General features: G+C 34.8%; 1 protein-coding gene across 1 annotated transcript; it reads right to left on the bottom strand.

Annotated features, from left to right (window-relative positions):
* Positions 1 to 949: 949 nt before the first annotated feature.
* LOC309620561 (uncharacterized protein) lies at positions 950 to 19,540 on the bottom strand. Its single transcript, XM_082377241.1, has 2 exons — positions 10,696 to 19,540; positions 950 to 10,262 (listed from the first exon to the last, which is right to left on the bottom strand). The coding sequence occupies exons 1-2, from the start codon at positions 10,836 to 10,838 to the stop codon at positions 8,699 to 8,701; spliced, it is 1,707 nt and encodes a 568-aa protein (XP_082233367.1). The 5' UTR covers positions 10,839 to 19,540; the 3' UTR covers positions 950 to 8,698.
* Between the last annotated feature and the right edge of the window lie 4,467 nt (positions 19,541 to 24,007).

Raw genomic sequence — 24,007 nt, 5'->3', positions numbered from 1 at the left:
AAAATTAAGATAATAAACTTTATGTTACATATATTTTACTACAGTTTTTTAAAAAATGGCTAACAATAGGCTGTGGTGGAATATGGAGGTGAGGGGATAGGAATATGTGTTCATGTCAGACATAATGGAGACTGCAGTTCAGTGATCCCAGAATGATAGTATTTGGTGTAAAAATTTAAAGTGCAACATAAATTCTAAACATCACTATGACTTATTAGCAAAGAAGTTGAGAAAATGAGTTAATATTATCAATGAGCTTTGGACTGTTCTCAGGAAAACTATTTTGCAAAAAGGATAAACTAAAAATAAGGTGTTTTGCAACCAACTGTTCATTTATTTACAAAAAAAAAACTATTATAATTTAGGGTCCATAGTTACAGGAGCAAAGAGACTTAATTCTGGGCGTGGGAGGTGCAGTGAAGCCACTGTTCTTCCTATCTCTTACTATAGGTTGGCATAGAGAAGGAACAGACATGGTGTAAGCTGACTTTAAGAGAAATGTATTGCTCATTTGGGAGTGAACGTGAAATAAGCAGCACAAAGAGCACTTTTTCTATACCCATGACCTCCAATTTTATTTCTGGGATTTTTCAACACATTTAGTTATCAGTTTATATTTTCAATATACAACAGCTGAAGAGTGGTGAAATACCCTAGCAAAATTTTGTTTTTATCTACCTGTGTATTGACCATTGCATGTTTTATATTAATAATAATCCATAAATTAGATAATTACAGTCCAATTACAAATGTTTAAAATGTGTCAAAGTCTCAAACAAAGTGTAATCTATTAGTTTCATGTGTAATAATATTCTCATCTCATTTAGATTGCAAACTTTATCAAGTCACAGATGTGGTCAAGATAACAGTATGCTAGGATTTTCTGTGCTCTAGCTTAGCCACTAATTACCTATGTAACATTTAGTGAAGTAGTCTGTCCTTGCCTGTTTCTTCATTTTTGAAGCAAGCACAATAATGTTATAGTGTACTAGCTCTTTCTAAATTAGAGACTATGAGGTAAAACAAGGGTCAAGATATAAGTAACATAATTAAATTGATTAAGAACTCAGGCTCTGGAGTCAGATAAACCTAGGGTCAAAGTCCAGGGCAAGTCACTTGAACACCTTAGCCTCACTTTTCTCACTGTAAAATTGGGATAGTACATACCTCTTAGAGCTGAAAGATAGTATGTCTTTATGTTTAACAGCAAAGACTTTGGAACGTGAGTTCACAGCCTGACTCTCATTTATTGTGTTACCTTCATTAATTACATAACTTCTTTGTGGCTCAGTTTCTTCATTGGTAAAATAGATATGATAATAGTGCCCACCTCCTAGGGTTATTGTGAGGTTTTAATGAATTCATACATATAAAACTGGTGAATTCGTATTAATTAATTAGTACTAGTGAATTGGTACTAACAAATTAGTATATGTAAAATGCATGGAATGATTCCTGGCTGTGCTATATAAAGCTTAGCTATTATCAGTAAAGAGGGATAACGATGGTAAATGGGATTAAATATAACAATTCACGTGATTTGTGTAGCACAGTACTTGACACTCAGTATCAGATGTTATTATGATTTTTACATTAATGAAATTTGAAAGGTTGAAAGGTGTTATATAAATTTAAGGTATTAGACTTTTATGTATTTATTATAATTTATGCTGAGCATATAGTAAGAATTTGAATGACAAAATTTTACAAAGTACATCAATAACAGTGCAGTTAAGTCCCTGAGAAGTAGTTATGCTAATTCACTGGTCTTTTATCAGATGGTGTTTAAAAATATTAAAAACAGAAGCTGGATGAGAAATGTGAATCTTTATACCCTCTATGCTGATTAATGCAATTCTTACAGGATTGCTAATATTACTTCATTAGAACAGAATTATATTGGGTTAGGGGAGAATTAACTTAGTGTTACTAAGTTCAAATCCAGTGAAAAAACTGTTTTAAGGATTTCCCCCCTTTCCTCATAAAAGGTAACATACCTTTATCACCACCTTACCAATACACTGCTTTATAAGATAATCTCAGAAATTAATTTCTCACATTATTTAATTCTTCCCAATAGAATTGCTTTTCTAACTAGAAATCAGAGAGTTTTCCTCAGAAAATATAAAGAATCAAATGAATATTTTCCTCTGATTGTTCAAATAAAATATTGCACAGTTATTCCGGTTGAATTAGTGGCTTGAGGATAAATGTACCTCTCTGACAGCAAGGGCAACCTCTGGATAACACTTTGTGTTAATGTCCTAAAATATATACTGTACTTTATTTTTATTGGATCCAATAGCCTACCCTACTTGAAAGCATATGACATGGAAAAGTCAGTTTTATATAGGACAAATTTCAAGACCTGTGTAGAAATAGCATATTAAAATAGGAAATATCTGGTTTGGAGGAAGTCAAGATGGCCAAGGAGTAGGAGGACATGAAGTTCATCTTTTCCCACAAATGCATCAAGAATACATCTATAAATGAAACAATTCTCACAGAGCACCAGCTGAACACTAGCAGAGGACCTCGGACACCTAAAAGGACAAGAAAGATCCCCACATAACAGGGTAGATGAAAGAAAGAAGAAGGGAAACCGAAGAGAAGAGGAAGAGGGATGGGACCTGCTCCCCTGGTGGGCGAACTGAAGGAGAGGAGAGGTTCCTGCATCCGAGGAAGCCCCCTTACCAGCGGGGAGATCAATTGGGACAGAAGGGGAGCTTCAGGGGTTATCAGAGGAGAGTGCAGCAATTGGTCTGTGGCAGGCAGGACAGAGTGAGACCTACACAGATGGTCTGTGCCACAGCCCTGCATGCCCCAGCCTGAGACGTGTGTCCACCGGTGCGCACGGGGATTGGATGCTGGAACGTGGGGTTTGGAGAGCAAACCTGGGGAGAGGACTGCTGTTGTCTGTGAGGAGACAGCCTGAGGGGACAGAAGTGAGGAAATCCACAACCAGGAATGCTTGTGGAGGAAACCCAGACCACCATAGAAGCGAAGTGCCACTGTTGAGTGACACACAAGGGGTAGGGCTACCATTGCAGCCTCTCTCCCCACACACTGGCCCCTGACCCCCGGATAATAGGAAGGGCCACCACTGGGGCCAGCTCTCTCATGTCCAGGGCCAAGCAATAGGAAGCCCCCCCCCAGAGTCAGCTCTCTTGCACCCGTGGCTGCTGGCTACCCCATGCACGCTGTCCCCACTGGGGCTCTTGCAATCCTGGCTGCCACTGCCTCTGAGTGCCCTCCTCGATGGAGTGGACTTGTGTGCTCCAGGGCAGCCTCAGGAGCAAACCCCTGTGGGTGGACCACACGCAGAGGTGTGGCTTAAACCACACCGAGCCCCAGGAGCCATGCAACTAAGGAAGAAAGGCTGATATCTTTCTTCACAGCTGCACAAACCACAAATTGACACCCCTGCAACAGGCTTTGTAAACTCAGTGCCTACAGAACATCTGAACAGACAACAAGTGCTCCCTCAGCCAAGACGGGTCTGGCTTTAGCAGCTGTAGACTTTGTGGGCACATACACATAGGGGTTGGGCCAGGCCAGAGTCTGAACTGTCCCCATAGCACCCAAAGTGGGTCCAGATCCATGATTACTGCAATCCTGGGACCTGAATTCAGTGGATCTATGCTGGTGGCCTGGTGAAAACAACGTCTGAGAGACACCAGGACCAATCGCCGCATACCCACAGTTAAGGTGGGGTTGAGAGCAGTGCCAACAATAGTGTAATCTGAGAGCTCACACAACGGGTGAAAGGTGACACAACAGAGCACACCACAGGTGAACAGCTCTACAGGAGGACTACTCAGTGGCTTCCTTCCCAGTGGGAGTGCTCCAATCCTGCTTATCTCACACTGCAGATCAGAAACACAGCTAATAAACAGATCTGGGGACCCCTACTCCAACAACAAGGGAGCAGACCCCACCTCTGACAGGACAGTGACAACCACAGAGCAAAGGGGAGGCCCTGCTCAATATCCAGTGTGGGTTCTGGTCATCACAACATCAGTCAAACCTTCTATAAAGGGAATAATGGCCAGCATACACTGAGGAAAGAAGTGGCAGACATCTATACTAAAAAAAACATTGCACCAAAAATATTAAACCCACGCAGGCTACACAGGGATGTTACCACATAAAATAGCCCTCCAAGACAGTCTGAGGCTCTGCCATAGGGAGGAAGAACACCCAGAGCATTTAGCCTTGAAGGTCAGCAGGGCTTGAGTGAAGGAGCTCCACAGGGTGGGGGAAACAGAGATTCCACTCTTGGAGGGTGCACACAAGGTCTCATGTGCACTGGGATCCAGCACAAAGCAGTACCTGGGCTACACCTACATAGGGGTCTTGGAGGGTCTCCTGGGGAAGCAAAGGTTGACTATAGATCACTGTGAGTGCACAGGCACTGATAGCAGAAGCCCCAGGGAATACTGATCAGAGTGAGCTCTCCCAGAGGTCCAACTTTTGGCACCAAGACCCAGCCTCAGCCAACAACCTGCAGGCTCCAGTGCTGGAAAGCCTCAGGCAAAACAACCACCAAGATAGGAACACAGGCCCAATCATCAGAAGACAAGCTACGTAAAGTTGTACTGAACTCACAGCAACCTCAAAACACACCCTTTGACACGGCCCTGCCCATCAGAGGGACAGACGCAGCTCCACCCACCAGAGGCAGGCAACTGTTCTTCCCACCAGGAAGCCTGCACAAGCCCTTGGACCAACCTCATCCACCAGGGGGCAGACACCAGAAGCAAGAGGAACTATGATTCTGCAGCCGGTGGAAAGGAGACCACAAAAACAGTGAGTTAGACAAAATGAGATGACAGAGAAATATGTTGCAGACAAAGGAACAAGATATAAACCCACAAGACAACTAAATGAAGAGGACATAGGCAATCTACCTGAAAAAAATTCAGAGTAATGATAGTAAAAATGATCCAAGATCTCAGAAAAAGAATAAAGGCACAGATCGAGAAGATACAAGAAATGTTTAACAAAGACCTAGAAGAACTAAAGAACAAAGAGAGATGAACAATACAATAACTGAAATGAAAAATACACTAGAAGGAATCAATAGCAGAATAACTGAGGCAGAAGAATGTATAAGTGAGCTGGAAGACAGAGTGGTGGAAATCACTGCCACATAACAGAATAAAGAGAAAGAATGAAAAGAAATGAGGACAGCCTCAGAGACATCTGGGACAATATTAAACACACTGACATTCTCATTACATGGGCCCCAAAAAGAAAAAAGAAAGAGAAAGTGCCTGAGAACATATTTGAAGATATTATAGACAAAAACTTTCCTAACATGAGAAAGAAAACACTCACTCAGGTCCAGGTAGCACAGAGAATCCCATATAGGATGAACCCAAGGGGAAACACACCAAGACACATATTAATCAAACTGACAAAAATTAAAGACAAAAAATATTAAAAGCAACAAGGGAAAGGCAACAAATAATATACAAGGGAATCCCCATAAGGTTATCAGCTGAATTTTCATCAGAAACTCTGCAGGCCAGAAGGGAGTGGCACGATATATTTCAAGTGATGAAAGGGAAAAACCTACAACCAAGAATTCTCTACCCAGCAAGGCTCTCATTTAGATTTGGCAGAGAAATCAGAAGTTTTACAGACAAGCAAAAGCTAAGAGAATTCAGCACCACCAAACCAGCTTTACAACAAATACTAAAGGAACTTCTCTAGGTGGGAAAGAGAACAGCAACTTAAAACAAACATGTACATATATAGACTACTATATCAAAACCTCATGGGAACAGTAAACCCAAAAACTACAATAGATACACACACAAAAAAGAAAAAGCATCCAAAACACAACACTAAAGATGGTCCTCAAACCACAAGAGAAGAGAACAAAAGAGGAAGGGAAGAAAAAAGACCTACAGAAACAAATCCAAAACAATTAAGAAAACATCAATAGGAACATACATATAGATAATCACCTTAAGTGTAAATGGATTAAATGCTCCAACCAAAAGACATAGACTGGCAGAATGGATACAAAATCAAGACCTGTATATATGCTGTCTACAAGAGACCCACTACAGACCTAGGGACACATACAGTCTGAAAGTGAGGGGATGGAAAAAGATATTCCCTGCAAATGGAAATCAAAAGAAAGCTGGAGTAGCAATACTCGTTTCAGACATAATAGACTTTAAAATAAAGACTGTTACAAGAGACAAGGAAGGACACTACATAATGATCAAAGGAGCAATTGAAGAAGACATAATTGTAAATATATATGCACCCAACATAGGAGCACCTCAATATATAAGGCAAGTGCAAAAACCATAAAAGGGGAAATCGACAGTAACACAAAAATAGTGGGGGACTTTAAAGCCCACTTACACCAATGGACAGATTGTCCAGACAGAAAATTAATAAGGAAACACAAGCCTTAAATGACACATTAGACCAGTTAGAATTAATTGATATCTATAGGACATTCCATCTGAAAGCAGAAGAATAAACTTTTGTCTCAAGTGCACACAGAACATTCTCCAGAATAGATCACATCTTGGGTCACAAATCAAGCCTCAGTAAATCTAAGAAAATTGAAATCATACCAAGCATCTTTTCTGACCACAATGCTATGAGATTAGAAATCAATTACAAGAAAAAAAACTGTAAAAAACACAAACACATGGAGGCTAAACAATGTGTTACTAAACAACCAATGGATCACTGAAGAAATCAAAGGGGAAATCAAAAAATACCTAGAGACATATGACAACGAAAACACGACAATCCAAAACCTGTTGGACACAGCAAAAGCAGTTCTAAGAGAGAAGTTTAAGCAATACAATCTTACCTCAGGAAACAAGAAAAATCTCAAATAAACAACCTAACCTTACACCTAAAGCAACTAGAGAAAGAAGAACAAACAAAACCTAAAATATTTGCAAACAAAGTGACTGACAAGGGATAAATCTCCCAAATATACAACAGCTCATGCAGTTCAATATCAAAAAAACACAGATAACCCAATCAAAAAATGGATGGAAGATCTAGACATTTCTCCAAAGAATACATAGAGATGGCCAAGAGGCACATGAAAAGATGCTCAATATCACTAATTATCAGAGAAATGCAAATCAAAACTGCAATGAGGTATCACCACATACTGGTCAGAATGGCCATCATCAAAGAATCTGCAAACAATAAATTCTGGAGAGGGTATGGAGAAAAGGGAACTCTCTTACACTGCTGGTGGAAATGTAAGTTGGTACAGCCACTATGGAAAACAGCAGGGAGGTTCGTTAAAAAACTAAAAATAGAGTTACCATATGATCCAGCAATCCCAGTCCTGGGTATATATCTGGAGAAAAACATGGTTCAAAAGGATACATGCGCCCCAATGTTCATTACAGCACTATTTACAACAGCTAGGACATGGAAGCAACCTAAATGTCCATCAATGGAGGAATGGATAAAGAAGATATGTTATATATATACAATGGAATATTACTCAGCCATAAAAAAGAATGAAATAATGCCATTTGCAGTGACATGGATGGACCTAGAGATTGTTATACTGAGTGAAGTAAGACAGAGGAAGACAAATATCATATGATATCGCTTATATGTGGAATCTGAAAAATAAGGTACAAATGAACCTATTTATAAAACAGAAATAGAGTCACAGATATAGAAAACAAACTTATGGTACCAAGGGTGAAAGGGGTTGAGGGATAAACTGGAAGTTTGGGATTGACATATACACACTACTATATATAAAATAGATAACTAATAAGAACCTAGTGTATAGCACAGAGAACTCTACTCAATACTCTGTAATGACCTACATGGGAACAGAATCTAAAAAAGAGTGGATATATGTATATGTATAACCGATTCACTTTGCTGTACAGCAGAAACTAACACAGTATTGTAAATCAACTATACTCCAATAAAAATTAATTAAAAAATAAAACAGGAAATATTGATCATACATTAAACATATATTATTTAAAATACACTGTTTTTAAAAAGTCATTGGATTTTATTGAGGCATAGAATTTCTTGTTAGAATTTTAGAGGGAAGCATTCTGAAAAATGTTTGGGGGCAAATTCTTAGTTTTCATTTCACACTTTGAGTTGTAACTAAAAGGCTCAGTGGAAAATGACTAATATAAAGAAAAATATCTGAGATGATAATAGTTCCTTTATCATAATAAGCATACCTTAATAAAATGGCTTAGGAAATGGAGAAATATAATGATTTAGTGTGATAAATTAAATATGATGAACAAGGTAAATGCCAATTATTTATTGAAAAGTATGGAGTTTTATAATAACTTTGAGAGAAGCAAGATAAGTTGAATGTTTATATAGTTGGCTTGGATTCTGTTTTTCACAGTAACTAATAATGGGAAAATGTCTATGAGCAATGTCTATCCACCCATTCTAGAATCATAGAAACTAAATTCAACATGCCGTTTCCTAGGCCAGAATAATCATCTTTGCTAATGATTCTTTAATTTTCCTTCTTTTAAGACAATATGGTAAAGTAGATAACTAAAGAAAGATGATTTGCCTAATTTTCAAAAGTGAATGGAAAATCTGGGATTAAGATGCCTTTTCTCTGAATTTCTGATGAAATGATTTCAGGCCCAAATCTGTTAAAGCTACTGCCATTTTGGAAGTATCATCATGTTATTAATTAAACTTGAAAACAAGCTGGTTTCAAAAGCCACTCACATTTAAGCTTACCCTGAGGACGATTATCTTTTCTGCGAGCACCAAGCCGTTGTGCTTCATTTTCTGAGTCAAGGTGGTGTCTTTCCTTGTCAGATAAAATCTTGTGCTCTTTGTCACTGTCAGACTTTATGAAATATTTTCCCCTGTCTTCATCCATTTGAAGTCTCTCATTTTCAGATTGTATCACACACTGTTCCCTCTCCATCTCCACCACGTGTCTTTCACTTTCAAATTTATTTTGATATCTTTCATTTTCAGAATTTGTTCGATGTTTTTCAGAATCAGAGTCTATTTGATGTCTTTCAAACTTATCCCAGTCTTTTTGAAGGTCATCTCGACATATTCCAGAGCTACCCTGAAGTCTTGAAGACCTGCGTTGATATCTTCTAGAGCTGTCCCAGCATCTACCACAGTCAAAGTCCAACTGTGATCTTTCAGAGTCAGTCCAGCATCTTTCAGATTCAGACCTGAGGCCCATCCAGAATCTTTCAAAATCAGAGGCCCTTTGGCAATTTTCAGCCTTCATCATGTGTTTCACAGAATCAGAGGCCATACCAAGGCTTTCAGAATCCAAGTCCATTGTGCGTCTTTCAGACCAAGAATCTATCCAGTGCCTCTCAGTGCCAGTGCTCAACTGAAACGCTTTAGCGTCCATGAGGCATTTCACAGAAGCTGAGGCTAGCCCGTATCTTTTTGAGTCTGAGTCCATCCTACATGGTTCAGAGTCAGAGTCCATCATATGTCTCTCAGATCTAGTCTTCTCCTGATGTTTTCCTTCCCCCATCTGATGTACCTCAGATGCAGAAGCTGAGTTCATTCCATCTCTTTCCATGTGTGAGTCCACCACATACCTCTCAGAAGCAGAGAGTATCCAGTGTTGTTTGGTCTCCATTAATCTTATTTCAGATTCCAACAGGCGTTTTATAGAATCTGAGGCCATTTGGCATTTTTCTGCCTTCAGCAGGTATTTCACAGATGCAGAAGCCATGGGATATTTTTCTGAGTCTGAGTCTATCCCAGGTCTTTCATTGTCAGAGTCCATCACATATTTTTCAGAGTCAGAGTCTGCCAAGCATTTTTCTGAATCTGAGTCCATCCAGTGTTTCAGAGAGTCAAAGTCCAGCTGGCATTGTTCAACTCCAATTAGGTGTTGCTCTGACTCCATCAGGTCTTCCACAGAGCCTGAAGCCATCTGGTATTTTTCTGCTTCTAGTAGGTATTTCACAGAGTCTGGGTCCATGGGACATTTTTCTGAGTCTGAATCCATTCCCCATATTACTGAGTCAGAGTCTTTCAAGTGTTGTTCTAAGTCAGACTCCAAACCAATGCCTCTGTCAGAGTCAGAATCAATCACACATCTTTCAGAGCCAGAATCCAGCAGAGGTGCATCACTTTCAATTATTGTTAGGTCTTGGAGACTTTTATAGTCAAAAGAATTGGTTGAATTTTCAGAAACTTCTTTATCAGAAACTTCTGTTTCTGATTTGTTTCCTTCATCAAGTGGCATCATTACTGCTCCTTCATTACTTAAAAAAAGACAAACATGAATACTTAAAAAATATTCATCACATGTCAGCAAATATATTATTTCTCTGTTGAAAAGCCTTCTGTAGGAAAATGTTATAAAGTACACATTTATATCTATCAGGCTTTAGAAATCATGAGACATCATTACACTTCTTGTGAACAAATTGGAAGAAAATCAGTGTAGGTAGATTTTACACTCACTTGCATTTACCCTCACATTAACTGTTTTTCTAATGCACCTGAAAGTAATTGCCTGATTAGGCTACTTCCCTGCAATGTACTATTTTCTTGTCCTTATCCAATCAATGCATCATTATTTTGGAAATTGCATATTATGTTAAAAATGTAGTGGAAAATAGAAATAAACTATTTCTATATTCTACTCCAATTTAAGATTATATGTATGTAGACCTGATTATCAGTGAGGCTTACCTTGGATTGTTGAGCCTTTCTATAGAAAAATATTCAAATCTGTCAGGTACTGTTTCATTTGGAAGGGACACATCTTGAAGGGGAAATATAGTTTCACCTGGTGAACTAGTTGTAATTATTGGCTGCAAAGCAAAATAAATCATAAACAAAGTTATAATTTCTCAGTTACATTTAACATGAAACACAGTACATCTAGGCATTTTGATTGTGGGTAGGCTGTTACTTCATTATCTGTACCTGTGTTTAAGGGAAAGTTATAAGGAGAACCACTTTCAAAATAAAACTTCAAAATTAATATTTAAGTATAAGGGTGGATATGATAGACACATTGTAAGGTGTCTTCCTAACCTCTATTTTTCCATGAACTAATGGACATCTCCAAATGCTGCATTGGTGCTATGTTGCCTTGGTAGTAAGTAACTGGCATTTGACCCAAATTGGGACAATAAAATTCTTTTTCCTGTGGAGTTAGAGTCAGAATTCAAAATAGCTCTTTTTTTTTTTTTTCCTGCTGGTTGTTTGAAATGAGGACAGGCAATCACTGGCTGTATGAAAAAGCAATGTCTGTCATATGCCTAGAGAAGTAGAAAAAAGCCAATGTGCAGAGAGTGTAAATAATAAAATATCCATACATTAAGGAAGTAGAAACAAGGGATCATATGCCTCTAGAGAAACAGACGGACATATTTTCTACCTGGGTTCCTGATTCCAGTTCCTACTAAATATTAACTCTACTTTCTGCCCTTGAGTTCTCTAAGGTAATCATGATCCTTGATTTAATGTATTTACCATGCTTCCTTTTTTCATTCAAGCCAGTATGAGTGGTGTTCTGTTCCTTTCAGTCAAAATGTCCTTCATAAGGCATCAAAATTGCTGTTAATATTTTATTGTTAACCTCAAAGTGGAACATACATAACAAGTGAGTCTTTTAGGTGAAGAAGGAGTCCAAGAATAGGAAAAAGGAGAGTTGAAGAATTACCAAAATGAATTTTATCTAGGTAAAGAGATATATTCCATCTTCAATGAAACCTGAGCAAAAAATAATAGACTTATACTATAACATGTTATTTAGTTACAACATAAGAAAAAATACTCTACAAGTTTTAACATACTCTAGAATTGATTATAATAAAAGTTTCAAAATCTGCTGTTTCAGCAAATAATTGTGAGGCTCAAATGAGATAGTGTCTAAGAGAAAACACTAACTGTGAAAAATGGTAAAGACTTACATAATGTAAATTATTAACAGACAATAAAGAGAAGGGTAATGTTGATTTATAAGGCAAACATACATGAGAAATATTGAAACTTCCACATCCTAGGGTAGGTATATAGCAAATAATTTTCATGGGCTTCTAAACATTGATCTAAAAGTGCAAATACTTAGAACTTTTTTGACTCCTATTCTCAAATCATAGTAATGGATTTTCTATTATGATTGCTCTGTCACTAGTTTTCATTATTTTGAAAGTCAAGACAAAAAGTAAAGGGTGAGGGAAAGTTCAGCAAATTTTATTTAGCTAGACACTATCTAAATTTAAACAAATAATATCTGCCTTTATAGATTGGTAACTAATATCCTTTCATGTAGTTGATTTATCAGGATGCCTGGCCTCTTGAGAAACTATACACATAATGTTTCTACTCTTTCCAAAAGAATATTCTACTATATTAAGAAAAAAATCTAACAGGAAATACAGTAAATATGGAATTCACATTGCTTATTTAGGATTGGCATACTGCCTGAAGCTTTGGGGACTTTGACTATATCAAAGCTTTATGTCTGCCTTTTGGAACGCTAAACCAAATATCTTCCTGAGCAGGAATACTTTCAAAGATGTTATAGAGTACAAGAAGTTTTAAGTGTTCTTATCAGTAACATCACTTTCCAGAGGTAACACTTTTGAAATAAATACATTTTGGCTAGTTATTAAACTTGAATTAACATCAAAAGAGGGAAAATGATATTTACAAATTCATTCATTAGAACTCTGTAAAAGCTAATCTCTTTTAATCTCTAAGAGTATGCTTTCCTGAGAACTGTAATTCTGTACAGCACTGAGAATTTCTTATTTAGAGAAAAAAACTGCTGTGAAAATCAAATTCAAATAGATTGTTAAATAAATATTTCCACAGCAAATGAATTACAAAATGAATCTGTAAAAAATTGCTCCCCCTTTCTAGATAGTTGCTCATTTTTCTAAAGACTTGATTTACAGTTTTACACTGTACACTCAAATGATTTGCAATTAAGCTTGTAAAGCTCTGTCCAAAGGTTTATCCTTATCTCTCCTTTATTTATACCTGCTATTTTTACTGCATCTTATACAGAACTAAATTGTCATTTAATTCCATAATCTTAACAGATTATTTCAGCCATTATGATGAAGAAATTCATTAGAGAGATCATTTCCTGATCTGATGGTGTCAGTGCCATGGCCATACAATTGTAAAATACAATTGTGTCCTAACTAACCATTATTCTGAAATAAATGGAGTCAAGGGGTATCTAAGCCTCAGAAGCTGACAAATGACAATAAGTGAACTCCCAGGTTCATTGGAAATGTGAAGATAATAAAAAGGTTCTATTAATGACCTATATTATACTCCATAGAAAGTTTTTTCCCTCCAAAATCTGTTTTATAAATAAAAATCGTCATTGTTAATCTTTAACACAATTACATGAAAAAAACCATAGTGTGTGATTTGCAAAGTTTTAACAATTTTAGAGCTTAAGTAAGGAGTTTAAAGGGAATAGGGAGAGAGCATGGCAAGGAACCCCTTTATTTTCTAAAGGAAGTAAGGCTCACTATTCATGGAATTTGGTTCCTTAATTTTCCTCCTTTTTGTAAACTAGCCCTATCATTGTACATTGTACATTTCACTAGAGGCTTACCTTGGGAAAGCATCACTACTAAGAATTCTTAATTGCAAATTAAAGTCACATAAAGAAGCCAGAATATTCAAGTATTTTCAACAAGCGCCCTAAGTTCAGCCCAGTTTAAGATAAAATGAGCTAGATGAGGGACTAGCAAACTATGCTTGTGGGCCAAGCCTATCCCACCATGTTTTTGTATGGCCTAAGAGCAAAGGAAATTTTTCACATTTTAAAATTGTAAAAAATTAAAATGTAAAGTCTATTAGCCCATCAGTGAGGGCAGTTTCTTCAACAGTTGAGAACATTGTTTTACCTGGAAAGCCCCAAATATTTAAGATCTAGTCCTTTACAGAAGAAGTTTGCCATTCTCTGAACTAGATGAGTTCCAAGGACTTTTCTGACTCAGAGTCCATGAACCTATGCTTTTAAGCAAAATAAAAGCATTAGCAACGAGAATGCTATCAGAATTAGGGGAAATTATAGATAAACACAGAATTTTAATAAGGATTTAGAAAATAAAAAAAGAACCAGTCAGAACTGAAGACTACATTAACTGAAATGAAAAACACACTAGAAGGAGTTAACAACAGACTAGGTGATACAGAAAAATGCTTAAGAGATCTGGAATATAGAATAATGGAAATCACCCATTCAAGACAGCAAAAAGAAAAAAACAAATAAAAAATGAGAAAAGTTTATAGGGCTTCTGAAACAACATCAAGTGCAACAACATTTGCATTATATGGGTCCCAGAAGGACAAGAGAGAGAGGAAAGTGTCAAAAATATATTTGATGAAATTATGGCTGAAAAATTCCCAAACCTGAAAAAGGAAACAGATATCCAGGTACAGGAAGCACAGAGGGTCCCAAACAAGATGAACCCAAAAAGACCCATACAAAAACATAACATAATTCAAATGGCAGAAGTTAAAGATAAAGAGAGAATTCTAAAGGCAGCAAGAGAAAAACAAAGAGTCACATACAAGTGAATCCCCATATGGCTATCAGTTGATTTTTCTGCAGAAACTTTGGAAGACAGAAGGGATGGCATGATACATTCAAAGTGCTGAAAGAGAAAAAAAAAATGTAACCCAGGATACTTTACCCAGAAAGATTATTATTTAGAATTGAAAGAGAGAGAAAGAACTTCTAGAACAAGCAAAAACCAAGAGTTCATCAATAAAGAATGAAGGAATAAACATGAAGATGTAAAATATGACATCAAAAACACAAAATATGGGGAGTAAAGTAAAAATGTAGATCTTTTAGAGTGTTTGAATTTAAATGACTACTAATTTAAAACGAGTAGATATAGTTATAAGTCAATATTTATGAACCCCATGGTAACCACATATTGAAAACCTACAATAGATACACCAAAACTAGAGAGAAAGAAACACAAGCATACCACTAAAGAAAATGATCAAACTACAAGGGAAGAAACTAAAAGGAGACCAAAAGAACAGAGAAGAACTACAAAAACAACCAAAAAACAAGTAACAAAATGGCAATAATTACATATCTATCAATAATCACTTTAAATGTCAATAGAGTAAATGTTCTAATCAAAATACATAGGGTGGATAATTGGATAAAAAAATGAAGACCAACCAATATGCAGCTTCCAAGAGACTCACTTCATAGCTAAAGTCACACACAGACTGGAAGTGAGGGGATGGAAAAAGATATTTCATGAAAATGGAAGTGACAAGAAAGCAAGGATAGTAACACTCATATCAGACAAAATAGACTTTAAAACAAAGTCTATAACAAAAGACAAAGAAGGGTATTATATCATGATAAAAGCATCAACACAAGAAGAGGATGTAACAGTCATTAACATATATGCAACTAATATGAGAGCACTTAAATATATAAAGCAAATATTAGCAAACATAAAGGGAAAAATTGACAATAATACAAAAATAGTAGGGGACTTTAACACCACATTTACAACAATGGATATATTATCCAGACAGAAAATCAGTAAGGAAATAGTAGAATTAAATGATACGTTAGACCAGTTGGACTTAATATATATCTATAGGACATACCATCTCAAAACAGCAGAATATAAATTCTTTCCAAGTGTACATAAAATGTTCACCAGGATAGATCACATACTAGGCCACAAAAAAAATCTCAATAAATTCAAGAAGATAGAAATTATATCAAGCATTATTTTTTTTCCAACCACAATGGTATGAAACTAGAAATCAATTACAGGAAGAAAATTGGGAAAACAAACACATGGAGACTAAACATGCTACTAAAATACCAGTGGGTCAATGGAGAAATCAAAAAGGAATTCAGAAAATACCTCGAGACAAATGAAAATGGAAACACAACTTTCCAAAATCTATGGGGTGCAACAAAAGCAGTTCTAAGGAGAAAGTTAATAGTGATACAAGCCTACCTCAAAAAACAAGAGAAATCTCAGGTAAACAAGCTAACCTACCATCTAAAGGAATTAGAAAAAACAAAAGCAAACAAAGCCCAAAGTCAGTGGAAAGAAGGAAACAATAAAGATCAGAGAGGTAATAATAAAATAGAGATCAAAAAACTATAGAAAAAAGTCAATGAAACCAGGAGATCTTTTTGAAAAAAATAAACAAAACTGATAAACCCTTAGCCAGGCTCACCAAGAAGAGAGAGAAAACAAATAATCAAAATACGAAATGAATGAGGAGAAATAAAAACCAATACCACAGAGATACAAAAAAATCATAAAAGAATACTATGAACAGTTACAGGCCAACAAATTGGACAACCTAGAAGAAATGGACACATTTCTAGAATTATACAACCTGTCAAGACTGAGTCAAAAAGAAACAGGCAATTTGAACAGACTGGTCACTAGTAGTCATATTGAATTTGTAATAAAAAAATTCCAGCAAACAAAAGTCCAGGACTGGGCAGCTTCAGAGAGCAACTCTACCAAACATAAAAGGAAGTGCTAATACCTATCCTTCTCAAGCTATTCCAAAAAATTGAAGAGGAGGAAACAGTCCCAAATTCATTCTGTGAATCCACCATTACCCTGCTACCAAAACAAGACAAAGACTATACAAAAAAAGAAAATTACAGTCCAATGTCTTTGATGAATACAGATGAAAGAACCTTAAAAAATATTAGCAAACTGAATCCACAAATATATAAAAACGATCATACACCATGATCCAGTCACATTAATTCCAGGGTCAGAAGGACCATTCAACATTTGTAAATCAATCAATGTGATACACTACATTAACAAACTGAAGAATAAAAATCATGATAATTTCAATAGATGGAGAAAAGGCTTCTGACAAAACTCAACATTGATTTATGATAATAACTCTCATCTATGTTGGTATGGGGGAACATATCTCAGCTTAATAAAGGCCATTTATGACAAATCCACATCTATCATCATACTCAATGGTAAAATGTTCTCATCATTTCCTATAAAATCAGGTACAAGATAAGGATGCCCACTCTTGCCAGTTATATTTAACATACTATTGGAAGTCTTAGCCACAGCAGTCAGACAAGAACAAGAAATAAATACATCCAAATTGGAAAGGAATAAGTAAAATTGTCACTATTTGCAGATGACATGATGCTATATATAGAAAACCCTAAAGTATCCATGAAAAAACTATTAGAACTAATAAATGAATCCAGTAAAGTTGCAGGATACACAACTAATATACAGAAATTTGTTGCTTTTCTATACACTAATAATGAACTATCAGAAAGATAATTAAAGAAAATAATCCCACTTAAAATTGCATTAAAAAGAATTTAAAAACCTGGTAATAAACTTAATCAAGAAAGTGAAAGACCTATACTCTGAAAACTAACATTTATGAAGGAAATTGAATATGATACAAGTAAATGGAAAGATATCATATATTCATGGATTGGAAGAATTAATATGTTAAAATGTCCACAGTACCCAAAGTAATCTACACAAATAATGCAATCTCTACCAAAATACCCGTGACATTTTTTTCACAGAACTAGAACAAATAGTCCTAAAACTTGTATGGAATCACAGAAGATCCCAACAGTCAAAGGAATCTTGAGATAAAAGAACAAAGCTGGGAGTATCCTGCTCCCTGACTTTAGATTATACTACAAAGCTACAGTAAGCAAAACAATATCATACTGACACAAAAACATACACATAGATCAATGGAACAGAATAGATGACCTAGAAATAAACCCATGAACTTATGGTCAAATAATCTACGACAAAGGAAGGAAGACTATACAATCAGAAAAAGATAGTCTTTTCAATAAGTGTTGCTGGGAGTACTGAACAGCTATGTGTAAAATAATGGAATTAGAACATTTTTTCACATAATATACAAAAATAAACTCAAAATGGATTAAAGATTTAAATATAAGACCAGAAAGCATAAAACTCCTAGAAGAAAACCTAGGCAGAACACTCTGTGACATAAATTGTAGCAGTATTTTCTTGGATCAGTCTCTCAAGGCAAAGGAAACAAAAGCAAAAATAAACAAATGGGACTTAAACTTAAAAGCTTTTGCACATCAAAGGAAACCATCAATGAAATGAAAAGACAACCTACTAAATGGGATAAAATATTTAAATATTTGCAAATGATATGACCAACAAATGGTTAATATCCAGTATATATAAACAGCTCATACAACCCAATATAAAAATAAACCTGATTAAAAAATGGGCAGAAGTCCTGAATAGACATTTTCCCAAAAAAGATACACAGATAGCCCACAGGCACAAGAAAAGATGTTCAGCACTGCTAATCATCAGAGAAATGCAAATTGAAACCACAATGAGATATCACCTCACAGATGTCAGAATGGCTATATTCAAAAAGTATACAATATCAATATTGGTTAGGATGAGAAGAAAAAGGAAACCCAGTACACTGTTGGCAAGAATGTAAATTGGTGCAGCCACTATGGAAAACAGCATGGAGGCTCCTCCAAAAACTAAAATAGAACTACCATATGATCAAGCAATTCTGCTTCTGAGTATATATCAAAGAAAACAAAAAAACTAAGTCAAAAAGACACATGCATCCCAATGTTCATAGCAGCATCATTTACAATAGCCAAGATACAGAAGCAACAGATGAATATATAAAGAAGATGTGACATTGCATGTGTGTGTATATATATATATATATATATATATATATGTGTGTGTGTGTGTGTGTGTATATATGTATACACATATATATAAATATATAAAATATATATGTACAATATATATACATATACACACAATAGAATATTACTCTGCCTTAAAAACGACTGAAATACTGCCATTTGCAACAACATGGATGGATCTAGAGGGTATTATGCTTAGTGAAATAAGTCACGGAGGGAATAAAGTACTGTATATTATCACTTATATGTGGAATCTAACAAATAAAAAAATAACAAAACAAAACAGATGAACAAATATATAGAACAAACTAGTGGTTATCAGTGGGTAGTAGGAAGTGGGTAGATCTAGATATGTGCAGGGGATTAAGAGGCAGGAAGTACTATGTATAAAATAAATAAGCTACAAGGATATATTGTACAGAACATGTAATATACACATTATTTATAATAATTTTAAATGGAATGTAATCTATAAAAATATTGAATTGCCTGAAACTAATATAATCTTTTAAATCAACTATACTTCAATTAAAAAAAGAATAAAGGAGAAAGAAGGACCTTCTCAAATGAAGAAAAATGAAAAGACTTTCTTGCAAACAAATCTACTCAAAAAATGTCTAAAGAAAACTCTCTTAAGGGCAAGTACATGATCAAATGAAAAAATAGGGGATTCAAATGAATAAAATCAGAAATGAAGGTGGAGACATTACAACTAATACCACAGAAATACAAAGGATTATAGAAGACTACTATGAACAACTATACACCAATAAATTTGACAACTTAGAATAAATGGATAAATTCTTTAAAAATATACAACCTACCAAGACTGAATTATGAAAACTGAAAATTTGAAAAGACCAATAACAATTAAGGAGATTTAATCCATAGTCATAAACGTCTTAACATGGAAAACCCCAGGACCAGATGGCTTCACTTGTGATTTCTCTGAAACATTTAAAGAATTAATATCAATCAAACTCTTTGAAAATATTAAATGGGAATGAACTCCTCCAAACTCAGTTTACAAGGTCAGCATTACACTGATTCCAAAACCAGACAAGGACACTACAAGAAAAGAAAATTACAGGTCAATATCCCTGATTAACATCAATGTAAATATCCTCAATAGAATATTAGCAAACTGATTCCAACAGTACATTACAAAGACCGTATATCATGATCAAGTGGCATTTACTACAAGGATGCAAAGACAGTTCAACATTCACAAATCAATCAATGCGATAAATCACATTAACAACATGAAGGATAAAAATTAGGCTTTTCTCAAACAAATACCGTATGCTAATGCATATATAAGGAATCTTAAAAAATGATACTGATGAACCTAGTGACAGGGCAGGAATAAAGATGCAGACATAGAGAATGGACTTTAGGACATGGGGGGGATGGGGAAGCAGGGACAAAGTGAGAGTGTAGCACTGACATATATACGCTACCAAATGTAAAATGGATGGCTAGTGGGAAGCTAATGCTTTGTGATGACCTAGAGAGGTGGGATAGGGAGGGTGGGAGGGAAGCTCAAGAGGGAGGGGATATGGGGATATATGTATACATACAGCTGATTCACTTTGTTGTACAGAAGAAACTAACACAACATTGTAAAGCAATTACCCTCCAATAAAGATGTAAAAAAAAGAAATAAAACTACCACAAAAAATTAGGCTTTTCTCAATAGATGGAGAAAACGCATTTAATAAGATTTGAAATCCTTTCATGACAAAAATTTTCAAATCATGTATAAAGGGAACATACCTCAGCATAATAAATGCCACATATGATAAGCCCACAACTAGCATCATACTCAATGGTGAAAAGCTGAAAGCTCTTCCTCTAAGATCAGGAACAAGACAAGAATGCCCACGCTTGCCACTTTCATTCAATATAACACTAGAAGTCCTAACCAAAGCAATTAGGCAAGGAAAAGAAATAAAAGTTATCCAAATCAGAATAGAAAAAGTAAAACTGCCTCTATTTGTAAATGTCATATTATTATATACAGGAAACCCTGAGGATTCCATCCAAAAATTGTTAGAACTAATAAATGATTCACTAAGGTTACAGGATACAAAATCACCATACAAAAATCTGTGCATTTCTGAATATAAAAAAGCACTATTAGAAAGAGAAATTAAGAAAATAATCCCAATATACAATTGTAAATAGTATCATTAAAAAGAATTAAATATTTTGGAATACATTTAACCAAAGAGGTGAATGATCTGTACATTGAGAACTGTAAGACTTTGCTGAAAGAAACTGAAGAAGACATAAATAAATGGAATGCTATTCTTTGCTCGTATATAGAAAGAATTAATATCATTAAATTTCCATACTACTCATGTAATCTATCAATATAATGCAATACCTATCAAAATTCAAGTGGCATTTTTCACAGAAATTGAAAAAAATGTTAAAATTTGTATGGAACCATAGAAGATCATAAATAGCCAAAGCAATCTTAAGAAATAAGAACAAAGCTGGAGACATCACATTTTCTGATTTCAAACTATATTACAAAACTATAATAATCAAAAGAGAATGGCATAAAAACAGACACAAGATCAATGGAACAGAATAGAGAGTCCAGAAATAAACCCATGCACATATGGTCAATTAATTTATGACAAAGCAGTCAAGAATAAGTAATGGGGAAAGAATAGTCTCTTTAATATATGGTGCTGGGAAAAGTGAATTGCCATGTGCAAAAGAATGAAACTAAACCCCTATCTTACCCCATGCACAAAAATTTATTCAAGATGGAATAAAAACTTAAGTCCTGAACTGTAAAACTTCTAGAATAAAACATAAGGTGCAAGCTCCTTGACATCAGTCTTGGCAATGATTTTTTGGATTAGACACCAAAAGCAAAGGTAACAAAAACAAAAATCAAGTGAAATTACATCAAAATAAAAATCTTCTGCACAACAATGGAAACCATCAACAAATGAAAAGGCAACTTATGAAATGAGAGAAAATATTTGCAAATCACATATCTGATAAGGAGTTAATATCCAAAGTATATAAAGAATTCACACAACTCAGTAGCCAGAACCAAACAATCCAATTAAAAAATAGGCAGAGGAACTGAACTGACAATTTTACAAAGACATACAAATGGCCAACAGGTACATAAAAAGGTGCTCAACATCACTAATCATCTGGGAAATGCAAATGAAAACCACAGTGAGATACAACCTCACACCTGATAGAATGGTTATCATCAAGTAGATAAAAGATAACAAGTGTTGGTGAGGATGTGGAGAAAAGGGAACCGTTATGCACAGTTGGAATGTAAATTGGTTCAGCAACTATGAAAAAGAGTATTGAGATTCATTTAAAAATTAAAAATAGAACTGCCATAAAATCCAATGATTTCACTTCTGGGTATGTATCCAAAGGAAGTGAAAACAGGATATCAAAAAGGTATATACACGCCTATGCTCACTGCAACATTATTCACAATAGCCGAGACATGAAAACAACTTAAATGTCCATTACTAGATGAGTAGATAAAGAAAGTTACACACACACACACACACACACACACACACAAACACACACACACACAATGGAATATTATTTGGCCATGAGAAAGAAGGAAATCTTGCCATTTGCAGGTCTGTGGGCATTATATTAAGTTAAATAAGCCAAAAGAGAAAGTCAAATACTGAATTGAATCATTTCTATGTGAAATTGAAATAAAATTCAAAATCATAGAAACAGAGTATAAAAGTGGCTACTAGGGGCTGGGGATTGTGGGAAATAGGGAGAAATTAGTAAAAACATTACAAACTTTCAGCTATAATATGTACAAAATCTTTGGATCTGATGTATAACATGTTGACTATAGTTGATAACACTGTATTTTATAATTGAAATATTCTAAGAGAGTAGGACTTGAATATTGTCACAAAAGAGTAAATATGTGAAGTGATGGATATGTTAATTAATTAGATGGGAGGAATCCTTTCACAATGTAATATTTCACAATATTTCAAATCATCATGATATATACTTTAAATATCTTATAATTTTATTTTTGAATTATACCTCAATATAGCTGAAAAAGATTAAAATTTAAAAGGTGAAAATAAATGATAAAAGAAGTAATGTTGGAACGTTAGAAATAAAGAAAGAATAACGGGAATATAAAAATATAGATTAAATACAAGGGTATTCTTTCTCTTGAGTTTTCTAAATTATATTGATGGATGGAGCAAAAATTATAACACTGTCTTATGTGGTCCTCAAGGTATACAGAGGAAGTATTTAAGGCAATTATATTGTAAATGCAGGGGGTAAACGGAGAAAAAGATTTCTCTACTTCAGTCAAACTGGACAAATCAAATCAAACTAGCAATCAAAAACATAAAGATAGCAAGAAATCACCCCACATTTGGAAATAAAGCAACACATTCATAAATAATCATTGAGTTAAAGAACAAGACTCAAGGGAAATAAAAAATACAATTAACTGAATAAAAACACAACATATCAATATGTGTAAGACATAGCTAAAGCAGTGCTGAAGAAGGAATTTATGCCACTAAATGTTAATGTTACAAAAGAGGAAAAGTGTCAAATTGATAATCTAAGCTCTTACTTCAAGGACCTAGGAAAAGAAGGGCAAAATATAACCAAAGCAAGTAGAAGAAAGTAAATAACAAAGATACAAACAGAAATCAAAGAAATTGAAAACAGAACAATAGAGAAAATCAGTGAAAAATAGTAGGTTCTTTGGAAAAAATCAATAAAATAGGCAAAATTCTAGCAAGACTGAAACAGAAAAGGTAGAAGATACAAATTAATATATCAAGAAAAACAAGAAATATCATTACAGAACTTGTAGACAACAAAGGGATAATAAAGAATACTACAAACAACTAAGCCAACAGAAATTTGATAACTTAGATCAAATGGATAAATTCATGAAAAAAACACAAATTACCATAACTCACCCAAAATAAAATAGATAATTTGAAAAGTCCTATGCCTATCAAAGAAACTTAATTCATAATTTGTAAACTCCCCAAATTCTAGGTCTGAAAGTTTTCACAGGAGAATTCTATCAAACTTTTGAAGAAAAAATACTACCAGCTTTACACATCTCTTCCAAATAATTGTTTTTCAAGTAAGTCTATGAAGTTAATATTACCTTAATGACAAAACCAGAAAAAGATGGCACAAAAAGAAAACTAAAGTTCAATATCCCTTATGAATAGACAAAGCATTATTAACAAAATATTAGCAAATAAAATT

Source organism: Balaenoptera borealis (genome assembly GCF_965194805.1).
Source record: "Balaenoptera borealis genome assembly, chromosome: X".
Lineage (NCBI taxonomy): Eukaryota > Metazoa > Chordata > Mammalia > Artiodactyla > Balaenopteridae > Balaenoptera > Balaenoptera borealis.
Note: the sequence above shows the minus strand (reverse complement) of the source record. Positions and strands in the feature narration are given on the sequence as shown.

What these genes read in the sequence shown, in the direction of transcription:
- LOC309620561 (XM_082377241.1), bottom strand. Translation starts at nt 10,838, where the DNA reads ATGATTTATTTTGCTTTGCAGCCAATAATTACAACTAGTTCACCAGGT. An exon ending in GAAAGGCTCAACAATCCAAG is followed by an intron (nt 10,263 to 10,695) that starts GTAAGCCTCACT and finishes TCTTTTTTTAAG; the next exon opens with TAATGAAGGAGCAGTAATGA.